General features: G+C 36.8%; 1 protein-coding gene across 2 annotated transcripts in view; it reads right to left on the reverse strand.

Moving 5' to 3' along the window:
• Positions 1–2,002: 2,002 nt before the first annotated feature.
• The window catches only part of UNC13C (unc-13 homolog C), a 586,631-nt gene continuing 576,509 nt past the window's right edge, over positions 2,003–12,124 (reverse strand). Inside the window, exons 32-34 of one of the 2 annotated variants that reach the window (XM_032622977.1) lie at positions 8,656–8,748; positions 6,977–7,136; positions 2,003–3,825 (exon numbers count right to left, since the gene is read on the reverse strand). In XM_032622977.1, coding sequence (XP_032478868.1) covers positions 3,540–3,825; positions 6,977–7,136; positions 8,656–8,748 — 539 coding nt within the window. In that variant the 3' untranslated portion in view covers positions 2,003–3,539. The remainder of the gene's footprint in view (positions 3,826–6,976; positions 7,137–8,655; positions 8,749–12,124) is intronic. The other variant, XM_032622978.1, reaches the window with a different exon arrangement.

Below are 12,124 nucleotides of genomic sequence, written 5' to 3' on the forward strand. Positions count from 1 at the left end.
ATTCACTCAAGAGAAATATGCACTTACGGTGACACAAAATCCTGTACACAAATGTTTATAACAGCTTTGTTCATAATCTTACAAAACCCCAAAACAACCCAGATGTCTTTGAACTGGTGAATGAACAGATGCTCTTTTGTATGCCCATAAATGGGATACTACTCAGCAATGAAAACAGTTGATACATGCCACAACATGGATGACTCTTAAATGAATAATGCCTAGTGAAAGAAGTTAGGTTCAGAAGGTTACCTACTATCATGATTCCATTCCATGGCATTCTGGAAAACATAAAACCAGGGGGACTGAAAATAGAGCAGTGCTGCCAGGAGTTGAAGGTAGAAAAAGAGTTTGTTTACAAAGTAGTAGGATAATGGAATTTTGGAGGATGACGGAACTGTCCTATATTTTGCTTGTTGTGCCTGATACATTATTCTATGAATTTGTCAAAACAGAAACGTTTACCAACAGAGTTAATTTTAGTATACGCAAACTAAAATATATATGATTCTTTAAAAAGATCCCTAAGCGTTACTTTCTTTTTCTACATTTGTTTCTAAGAAGTCATTCATTGCAAGATGAACCATTATTTACTATTAAAAAAGGAAAAAAAGCACCCATTAATCTATAGTTTGACAATGATTATAAAATGTATCCTGATTTCAAAATCATCATAATGTGAAAAAAGTATATTTTAAAATATGTATAATATGATATTTACAAATTGGAGCTTATTCTCAGACTTCTATCCAGGGATATTTTCTGAGTCCTGCATAACTCCGATTATTTTTCATTATTTGAGTATGAAGATTGAAACTACTATATTAGTCCATAAAAGTGCTAGTATAGTCATCTTTATATAAGAGAAATTAAAAGGAGAAAATAAACCTCACTTCAAACATTTTTTTAAAAAGGCCAAATGCAAAACATTAAGCTAGGAGTGTCATTTATAAATGTACCTCATTTAAGGGAAATTCAATACATAAATTATCCTAGAAATAGATGAGTTAGAGCAGGTTGCGATGAGGACATCTGATTACTTATCTTAAATAATCATTCATCAGAGCTCCTTTAAATAATAAATGTTCCACTGTGGTTTTAAACACCTCATTTTAGCCAAATTTGATTATCATGTGTTTCTTTGAGGACTTGTAATGTGAGTTTCATCTGTAGATGAAAAACAGAGCTTTGTCTTTGTGCATTTTATCTAAAATATGATAAATTGCTTCACACTTTAATGGAGTCTATAGTTGACAGAGATTGCTGTGAACTTCAGAGTGGTTACTATTTTGGATATGCAAACACAACAAGCTTTGTTCTGCAGACAACAAATACTTGTATCTTGGGAGAAACAACAGACTGCAGAATTCATAATTATTTCAAAATTAGGACTGATACTTTATGATATTAATAAATAGACTCAATTCATATCATAACCATTAGTGTTTGATATATATTGTGCCAACACACAAAGACGGAATGAATAGATCCAATTAAACAAATACTGGAAAAACTACTTAGCTCATAATTTTTTAAGTGATCAATGCAAACGCAAACTGCCATTTATTCAAGGGTGTGCTGCTTTATGACATTAATGTGCTCCTAAAGAGCTCAAGTCAATGTTCTGTATAATTGTTACAAATCTTGAATGAATCTTGCAATAAAATAATGAAACCTTTTGTCATGTCAGTTTTTATTTAACTGTGTTGCTTGTCTATATGTTGAATGTTGAATTTTCTTCATGGCTTAACAGTATTCAGAGACGTACAGACAGGTGGATACATCAGCTTTTTTCTTATTTTCAGGGTAATTATCCTGTAATATGTGGCTTTTTCCATGAATACAACTCCTGGAAAAATTTTTTTCAAATTCGAATGAGATACTAGAACTAAACATTGTGAAGAGTGTTCTATCCAGTAAAAAGAGCCTGGATTTTTAATTCTTAAATAGTGGAATGATGTTGCATACATGAAATAAAAAGGCAGAAGGTACAATGAAGTATTGCATGTGCTCAGTATACATCCATTTATTAATGCATATGCCAAAGGATTGCATTGTACTATGCGTTTGGAGACGTCATTAACAAAGCACTTGCTTATCAATTTAACATGAATGAGTGGATCTTACTGTCTGTGTTTCCACACCCAGTAACAGCATGGTTCTGAAAGTCATGATACTTTTCATTTCTGTTCTTAACATATCAGACCAGCTTGTTCACAAAGCACAGTCACTATAACAGGATCTTGTTCCTGCATATGTATGTTGCCCACTAACAGTTATGACCATAAGTTACAACTACAAAGTCCTGTTCTACAGCCAAGTACTTAGGTACAGATTCTAAAAAGTCAAACCATAAAAACAGAGAAAATGCAAATATTCATAGACTATTTCATATTCAAACTCTAACCTAGTTATATTTTTATCTACCGAGCTGAAATAAGTTGTTTTCCTATTGCATTGTATGCATCTTGGGCTTATAAATAACATAAATTACAAAACTGTAAGCAATTTCTTCAGACTTCATTTTACATTTTTCACTAAATAGTTGAAGACGTGACATTTTGCTCCAGTGCAATATATAGTAATGCTGCATTCAGTAAAAACTGTTGAATAGTTCTAAAAAGAGAAAAGCATTGAACTGATTATAGCACTCAGTAAGTAAGGAGTTAGTCATAACTGTCAGAAGGAAAACACTAACAGTATAATTACTTATCATAGGTAATTTAAGAAACCTTCCATCATACTCCTAAACCATTAGTCGTATGACTTTCTAAGGAATGAAATTTAGTAAAGCCAAGACATAATGCTAGATGGCAAATGCTTCAACTTACCGTTTTTTTTTACAAATGTGATGTGACCTTGGCAGTTTTAAAGAACAAAGTTCTGTTGATATATCAAACACTGTTAACAAACTATTTAGCATTACTTTTTATAAGTTTGCTTTAAGAGCGTTTCTTCACAGTGATTTCAGAAAGGTTGGAAACCGGTTGGCATAAAATATTTCCCACATTTTCTATTTTAATATGTATGCAAAAATCATCACAATATATCTGCAACTATAAAATTACAAACGCTTTCTAGAAGTAACTGCATTTCTAGTCATGATAGAAAAGGGTATTTGTAAGACATCTATAATGAGGTAAGTCTAAATAAAATAGAATTTGAGTAACAGATGCTTTCATATCTACTGGCCATATACACCAATGTAACAAGGACAACTAATGGACCAACTTAAGAGGCTGTTTTTTAGTATGTTTAATGGATGAGAAATTGGTAATGAAATAAACATTTTAAAAGATACTCTGGATATTTCACTTTACATCATAATTTTGGCACTTCATGGGACATTTATTTCTCAAAGACCAGAAGTGGTATAAAAGTTCCACAGGTTTTCCACATACCTTGTAGACATTGTTCTTGAGTACTGGCAAACACTGAAACGTAGTGAAATAAACATTCCTGTGTATTTGCACATGCATGCAGTAGGCAAACAGTTACAGTTTATGAATTCTCATAGATGCTATCTTGCAGTGTTTGTTTCAAGCACTCTCTTCAGCAGATCTTGTTTCAGATTTAAGTCTTACAAATTCTTTAGCCACATTGTCACTGGTCCTCTGCGAGAGGATTCTAAGGATAGTCAAACCAGTTTCATCCATAGAGACGTTTTTCAATAGGGGATACCATGCCCCGTGGCTTCCTTTTTCTGCTATGTTCTGGAGCTGAATTACTGTCATTCCGATAATTCGATCTTCTCTGGCGAAGCAGTAATCTTTAACTGAAAGGTGAAGTTCACAGGCCTGTGGGCGGTTTTCTTTACTCAGAATGCTGTGTGGATTAGAAATATGGATTTGGAGCATTTTCAAATAGGGATCAATATGGTTCTAATAGACTGTTGAAAATTTTATATACTGCTCAGAATATTATATTGGCAAATAGAGTATCATTGTCTTTGAACTCTGATGCAAATATCCTTTAAATTTTACTTAGATTGTATATTTACATAGCTGTCACTCTGCAATCGAACTTAAAAACTCCTTCCTTCCCTAGATGGAAATAGGAAATCAATCTAAAAATGCTTTACTGCCCTGATGTTAAGGATATTAATAGAAACTGGAATTAAAATATTATGTTGTAATTAATCATTGGAGGCAAGGTCTCCCCAGTGATACAGGGGTAGGAGGCGTTACTAGGGGTCATGGAAGCTAGGCCAGGGGGGACGGGTACCTTTTGGAAGAATTTCTGTGCCATTTCAACATCCGTTATTACAATTTCCTTTCTTTACCTCAGACTCCTGGATACGCTATTATATCTAGGAGCCTTTTCTCAGGGGAACACACTGCACAGACTATCAAGCACTATTCACAAGATGTTAAACTGCATCCAGATCTCCAGAGTAAATCAGTTCTAGCAGAGCCTGGTGCTTCAATGCCAGCTCTTTCCTATGGCAACAGTTAGACCTGTCAAGATTGGGACTGAGGATGGCCTCTCCTAATAACAACCCAAGACAACTTAGTGCAGAACTGAACCTAATGAAGAAGGCTGAGTGGTGAAACTCTGAGGATAATCCTTCCCTGCCCCTTATTTTAATTCGTCCTCAGATAGTCCTGACTTTTTAATGAATGCACATCTATTCCTCAGCAGTACAAGCTTCCCAATTCCTTCCTTTTCTAAGTCATTTTTTCTGATCAAACATTTTGCCGAGTCAGACTTTTGTTTCCAGGTGACATTTGACAACTAAACTGTGTACTTATTTTAAGAGACGATCTGAAATGACATACAAGAAGATGGAATCCTGGGGGGTAAGAATAGAATGGCAAAATATGATAGGATCTGGGTCTTCTTGTGAATTAAAATGAGTCAAAATGCCACCTTTTCCCAGAATTGTGGTCTTGGTAGCTCACAGTGTTGTATCTGAATTTTGCATTATCCAAGTATTCCTAGAACCTTTTGGAAGACTTTTCAATTGGATCAAAGTTTTTGTGTAGTTTGGAGGAGCAGATAGGTGGAATCTTGTGAGCTGGTTTATTAGCAGGCATTATTAGTGGGATTAATCTGTTAGAACCCTTTTAATTGATGTGGTAGGATACTTAAGTTTTAATGAGTGGTAACCGAGTGAAATATTCAGAGAACAGAGTGCTGCAAGGTCTCTGGGAAATCGAGAATGCAAAATAACAAAGAATCAAACCAGTAAGGGACGGTTTGGTAAGTGTGAATGCGCGTGCATGTGTATGAAAGCCCCTAGGGCTTGGTCCTGTGTCCCTGCTCTCTATCTCTGGGTCAGCTCATGTAGATTTGTAGAATTAATTACATCTATATGCAGATAATTCTCAAGTTATATCTAACTATGTATTTAATATTTCCTCTTGGATGTACTGTAGGCATCTCCAGATTAATAGATTTAAAACAAAATCTTTGATCTCCTCATCGCCTGTCTCTATTTCCCCATCTCAGTAACTCAACAGCTACCCAACTGCTTATGCCAAAAACTAGGAGTCATCCTTGATTTTATTCAGTGCCAGACAGCTTCCGTTTGCTCCAACTGGATCTACTCTCCATCCTTCTTCTTGTACTTTGCGATACAATGCTGACCTGTAAGGACTACACACACGGAGTTTCTCCGTGCTGGCTTCCAGTTGGGTTTGGCCAAAAGGGAGCGTCATTAGAAAATCGGAAAAAATGATGAGAGTGAGGTCAGAGTTGATTTCTCTGGCTTCTTGCATGTGAGGCTCCCTCAGGTAGGCTGTTTCCCTCCATGGAAGGTCACTCTCCTAATAAGGTGAATGACTACAAATGAAGTTTCACAGTCCCGATTTTAGTAACTGCTCCTCCTCTCCTATAGGCACAGGAGGGGTAATAACCTGGCTATTCCTAGCCCCAGGTTACATCACTATTGCTCACAGTCCCTCTATTCACACATCTTTGCATGTTCCTTTGTAAATATATGTCTTGAATTAATCTAAATTGAATGTTCTTGGGAGCCTAATTCATATACTCTTTCTTTCATATTCTATCTCCAGTCCACTGTAAATTCTATAGGATCTCTTAGAACTCCAAAACATATCCAAAAATATTTCCACTTTTTCCCATCTCTTGACTACTTCCTTCCTCCCTAAGACTATCTGATCAGTCACTATTATCTCTTACCTAGACTACTGCAATAGCCTTCTAACTTACCTCTACCTGTTTGGTCTTGCCTTCCCTATAGTTACTTCTCTACACAGCAAACACAATAATCATTAATGATGTAAATCAGATTGTTCAAACCCTCACGTGGAAATCCTTCAGTGTCTCCTATTGAGCTTAGAATGTGACCCAGGCTCCTTTACCACTGACTTCAAAGCCCTGTGTGATGTAGTACCTGACCACCTCTTCAAATTCATTTCATCTCACTCCCTTGCCCACTACATACTGTTTCTTAAATATGCCAGGCATGCTCCTGCTTAGAATCCTTGCACTCGCAATTTTCCTTGTCCTAAAATGCTCTCAACTCTCTTCCCTACATGACTGGTTCTTTATTTTCTCAGGTTCCTATTTAAAAGGCACATGCTCAGAGAGGCTTACCTGAACACGCCGTCTAAGCAGCCAACCCATCACTCTATTGCATCACCCTGTTTTAATGCTCTGCTTAGTACTATCATATGATAACTTTATTTACTTATGATGTTGCTTATCATACGTTCTTTACCTCTAGAGAGTAACTTCCACGAGAGCAAAGTCCTCCTTCTACACATATCCAATGCCTATACTATTGCCTGATACATGGTAGGCACTGGACAAATACTAAACAAATGGAAGAGAACTAAAAACAGAGCCTTGTTCATTTGCCTTGGATCAATGATGAACAGGAATCCTTAAACCCATAGGTTTTGCTTTCCTTAGCAAAGCCCAGTGCCATTCCTACCCTGTGAGTCGCTCATAAGTGTAGCTCTACAATGCCTATTGCCTGGTTGAGTAAAGGAGTCAGGTCATAACTTACAACTGAAGTGTTTCGTTATATTTTGGTGACCATGTGTTGCTTTTTGTCTTTGTGCCTTGTTTTCTCTTCTTGTCTCCGAGGTTGGGTCCCAGCATACAAACTTCCACAAAGGGGCGGAACGTTGCAGTGGTCTGCCAGTTTAAGTCATTAATAGCAATCACTAAAAACCAAAAGGAAAGAGACAGGAATATAAAGTATTAGCAAACCAATGTGTGGAATCCTAGACTCTCCCTTTGATCCTTAGAGTGAATTTTTATTTTTAAAAGTGATGTATGAAGTTGTAACTTGCATTTGATAGCACCCTAACCCCACTGACAAGGAAAAACCATTTACTCTCTGGGCTGCACGCTAGATGGCGCTTTCAGCTCTAGGCCATGTGGCATTGGGATGGCAAATGTTAGCTGTAATTGAAAGGACAATCATTAATACTGAAAAGTTGTGATTCTTGTTTAGGTGAAAAGATGATGCTTTTCATATTAAAATTATACGTTCATCATAAAATATTTAGAAAATATACAGAAAATAGATTTAAAAAATATATAATTTTATCACTCAGAAGAAATGAGTTAATATTTTGGTATGATGTTTTCAATCTTTATATATAGAATGGGATCATAATGTATTGCAGTCTTATAAGTAGCTTTATTTTTTAAGCCCATCACGGGTAGCATTCTAATTTATTATATATTTTGCAACAGCAAATATTTCATTATATGTACATTTCATTCTATATTTACCCAGTCACTTGTTGTTGCATATTATGGTGGTTTCCTAATTTCAGGCATCATAAATAATACTTAAATGAACATTCTCATACAGGTTTGCTCATCCTTTGATGATGATATCCTTAAGGAATTGTCTTACAATTAAATTTGCTAATGTAAAAGGTTGATAAAACTTTTCCCATTTGATATGCATTGTCAAAATATTTTTCAAATATATTTAGTGACACTGGAATATATAGTCATGCCCACTTTTCTGTATGATTACCAGTACTGTATATAATCTATTATAGCCCATAGCAGTATTACTTTTATAATACAAAGATACATTAGGTAATGCAATTTTAAAGTATGTTAGAAGGCCATGGTTTTGATTACAGTAGATATTATTTAAAGTGACTAAGTCTATAATAATATAAAAACAGAACATGGTTCTATTGAGGAAAGTATTAATCATTAAATTGTATCTTTGAAATGACCCCTCTTTTCAGATTGTGCTTTTACAATATAAAACCAATTGATTCAACCACCCATTTAAAAAAAATCAAACAGTTGTTGGAAATCACATAGAAAAAGTAGGTAGATTATGTGGATAGTAAGAACATGCTGACTTAACATCTAAAATGTCATTGGCAAGTTGGAGCCGACCACAGCACCAATGTTCAATGTATATCATAGCCTCAACCATAGAGAACATGTTCAATGTATACAGTTTTGAAATGTAATCACCAACGTATTTAAACCATTTAGGTATTTCAGGTAATTAAGTACCTGTGCCATTCATTTGTTTCAGTTTTAAATCAAAAGTTCTAGATTCATGAAGAAATTCCAAGCATGCCCTGAAATCATTTAATATAGATTTTTAAAGAGAGATTCAAGAAAAAACATTTTTGACATAATTATTTCCAGAGGTTAAAGTCTCATAGGCTGTTTTATCTACCTGGACCCGAAATATACCTTTTATAGTGACTTTATGCTCTCCTGTTCCTGGGGTGGCGGTGATGTCCACATGAACAGATATCTGACCCACTGAATCTCTGGAGGAGGGACCTGCAAATCAGCAAAAGTTTACTGGCCTGACCTTTCAGACCACTTAATAATGGCCATCAGCACTCTGTGCACAAGGGACTGTAAGGTGTGATCATAGAAATAAACGGTTCTTTTCGTTAACAGCACGTAATAGATTTTGATAAATGTTCACTAAATTAAATTTGCTATGCAGGTTTGAGGCTTGGGTATAACCATATTTAGCCCATTTAGCTAAACTTTCATATAGTACTCAGATACCTTAAGGCACACTCTTAGTATTACTATTGTTAAAAAAAAAAAAGGCAGTTGCCTTACTAGGCACTTAATAAAGCTCTCCTCCGTTGATGCTTACGTACAAAGATGTATCATGCCTTTCATTCCTTTGTGAAGTGCTTTTCTTCAGTGTACCACACCAGAGCACCCAGGATACAAAGCTGGCTCTACAGAGCACCTGCCCTCACGAGGCCCACACTAGACCAGGGGAGAGCAACATATACACATATTGCTGTATATAGTGTGATACATTCTAAAATAGATACAAGATCGACTGATGGTATAAAAAGGAGCAGTCAATTCTACCCTGCTAAACGTTAGTCACAGGTTAAGAATGTTGTATTGGAAAGTGCCTGTGATTTGGGGTCAGATAAGCTTGAATTCAAACCATAGTTATGCTGCAACTGGTTCTGTGATTGGAGTTTGCTATGTTCTCAAGTCTTGGTCTTCTCATTTGTAAAACAGGGATAACTACATCAACTTCATACACACACACACTTATCTATTAACATATCACCTATAAGCATGTATATATTTTTCACAAATAAAAGCACATGCTCTAATTATCATTTACCTTGCCTTTGTCTTTTCACCTAAAAATATATTAAGAAGATCATTCCATTTCAGTATAAAGCTAAGCCCCATTCTTTAATATAGTCTGGAATATCACTGCATTAACTACAAAGTCAGTGTTCCCTGAGTACTTGCTTAAAAATGAATCACTAATCCGCTTACTAATGAAAACATTAAAATATTTAAAACATTTAAAATAATGTTTAGCCTTTATTCCATTATACGAACATCCATTATTTATTTAACTACACTTTGGTTGTTTCTAATCTCTTAAGAGCAAAATGTAACAAATAATTATTTTTCATATTTACAAGTTTATCTATTTTAGAAATGGTATTTATTTGTCAAAGGTAGGTGGAATTCTAATTTTGCCCCATAGAGATTTTAACCATTTACAATATATATGAGAGTAGTAAGAATCTTATTTTTGTAAAATAAACGGCTAGTGACCAAGCTGAAAATGAAAGGTTCTAAGAGACTTCCAATTCCTAACTTCAGGAAATCACTGGATTTCAGCCGGAACCTCTTAACAGGACCTGCTGAGAAGAGCTGCTTCACCACAAGCAGCTCTCTCATCCACACCCCACCCCAGCCACTTGATAATAAAAGAATTGAAAGATAGAAAGGGATCACTTTGGGCATTAGCCAAGGGACTGTTCATTGTTCTGTGGGAAGGGAAGAGCGGAAATGTTTCCTTTTCCTGAGGCGAAGGAAAGAAAACGCCAAGAGAAGTATTCCTAGACTCCGGAAGTGCTAGCAAGAGGAGCATTTCATTTTTTTTTTTTTTTTTTTTTTTGCGGTACGCGGGCCTCTCGCTTCTGTGGCCTCTCCCGTTGCGGAGCACAGTCTCCGGACGCACAGGCTCAGCGGCCATGGCTCACGGGCACAGCCGCTCCACAGCATGTGGGATCTTCCCAGACCGGGGCACGAACCCATGTTCCCTGCATCGGCAGGCATACTCTCAACCACTGCGCCACCAGGGAAGCCTAGCATTTCATTTTTTAATTGGCTGCCTACTTATTAGACCTGGACATGGCCCAGTGAGGAACAGCAAGCCACAGAGTATGCCAGAACCTTCCCCTCTGCTTAAAGTCATGGTTGCTGAGAAATATGGCAGATGGCTCCTGAATGGCCTTGAAGTGCCAGAGTTGGGGACAAGAGAGGGATAATGTGATTGTAGGCTCTGGTTTTATCAGGGATTGTCACAGACGTGGTAAAGAGGCAGGCCTCTCAAAGGAATGTGCTATGCCCAGGTGAGGTGCAGCAGGAAAAAGTGGCCAGGTCTCGAGTCTTGGAAGAGTTCATCAATGCCCTGGGGAACTATTTGGAAATAAGTTTCACACCAGCCAGTTCTATCGACCAAGCTTGTACTTCCCCTAGGAGAAGGAGCTTGAAAAGCTCTACCACTAACTGAATAGACAATGACCTTTAAATAGATAATGACCACTAATGGCCACCACTGAAGTTTATTTTATTTTATTTATTTATTATTTTTGGCTGCATCAAGTCTTAGTTGCAGCACGCAGGATCTTCGTTGAGGCATGCGGGATCTTTCATTGTAGCATACAGGCTCTTTGCTGCGGCTCATGGGCGTCTCTCTAGTTGTGGCCTCCATGTTTTCTCTCTCTAGTTATGGTGCATGGTTTTCTCTCTGGTTGTGGCGCGTGGGCTCTCTAGTTGAGGTGCACGAGCTCAGTAGTTGTGGCGCATGGGCTTAGTTGCCCCTGGGCACGTGGGATCTTAGTTCCCCGACCAGGGATTGAACCCACGTCCCCTGGGTTGGAAGCTGAATTCTTTACCACGGGACCACCAGGGAAGTCCCCAACCACTGAAGTTTAAATAAAGAGTCATCTTTCTCTTTTCTCACTTTCCTTCCTCCTCAATATCAGGGAAACTACGTCCAGGAGAAAGAGGAAAGGTACACAGCTCATGTCTTCCTCCACCTCCTGCTTCTACTGCTAGAGTCACCGTTTCCCCCTGCTTGTGTAGAAAGGAGGAGAGCTTTATATCCAATAAGTGATTAAAACCTTACTGTGAGCAGAACAAGGTCTTAGAACCTGAATAACTTTCTAATAGTGCAAGTAATTAACATGGTACATACCTGGGTGTCGATATCAATGAGGGAGGTGTCTATGCAGTAGAAAGTAGGGCTCATAAGAGAAGCTGACAACACTTTTTGGAAAAATAAAATAGTTTGATATCATTCCTAAACTGGTGACATATTTATGATATGAAAAATAGAATGTCTTCCCATTATTCAAGTCTCCTTTTGTGTATTTCAACCATGTTTTACATTTTTCTTCATGTGAATATTAAACATTTTAAAAGCTTATTCCTAGTTGTGGTATCTCATCCTATTTTAAATGGGACCGTTTATTCCATTATATTTTATAACAGGAAGGCTAGTGATTTTTGTATATTTTTTTTATTCAGCCAACTGAATTTTTAATGAAAGATTTACATTTACCCCTTTTGAGTAAATGAAATACAATCATATTATTTTCAGTGAATGACACTTCTTTCCATTTTTTACACCTCATATTGTTTGCCT

Source organism: Phocoena sinus, chromosome 2 (genome assembly GCF_008692025.1).
Source record: "Phocoena sinus isolate mPhoSin1 chromosome 2, mPhoSin1.pri, whole genome shotgun sequence".
Lineage (NCBI taxonomy): Eukaryota > Metazoa > Chordata > Mammalia > Artiodactyla > Phocoenidae > Phocoena > Phocoena sinus.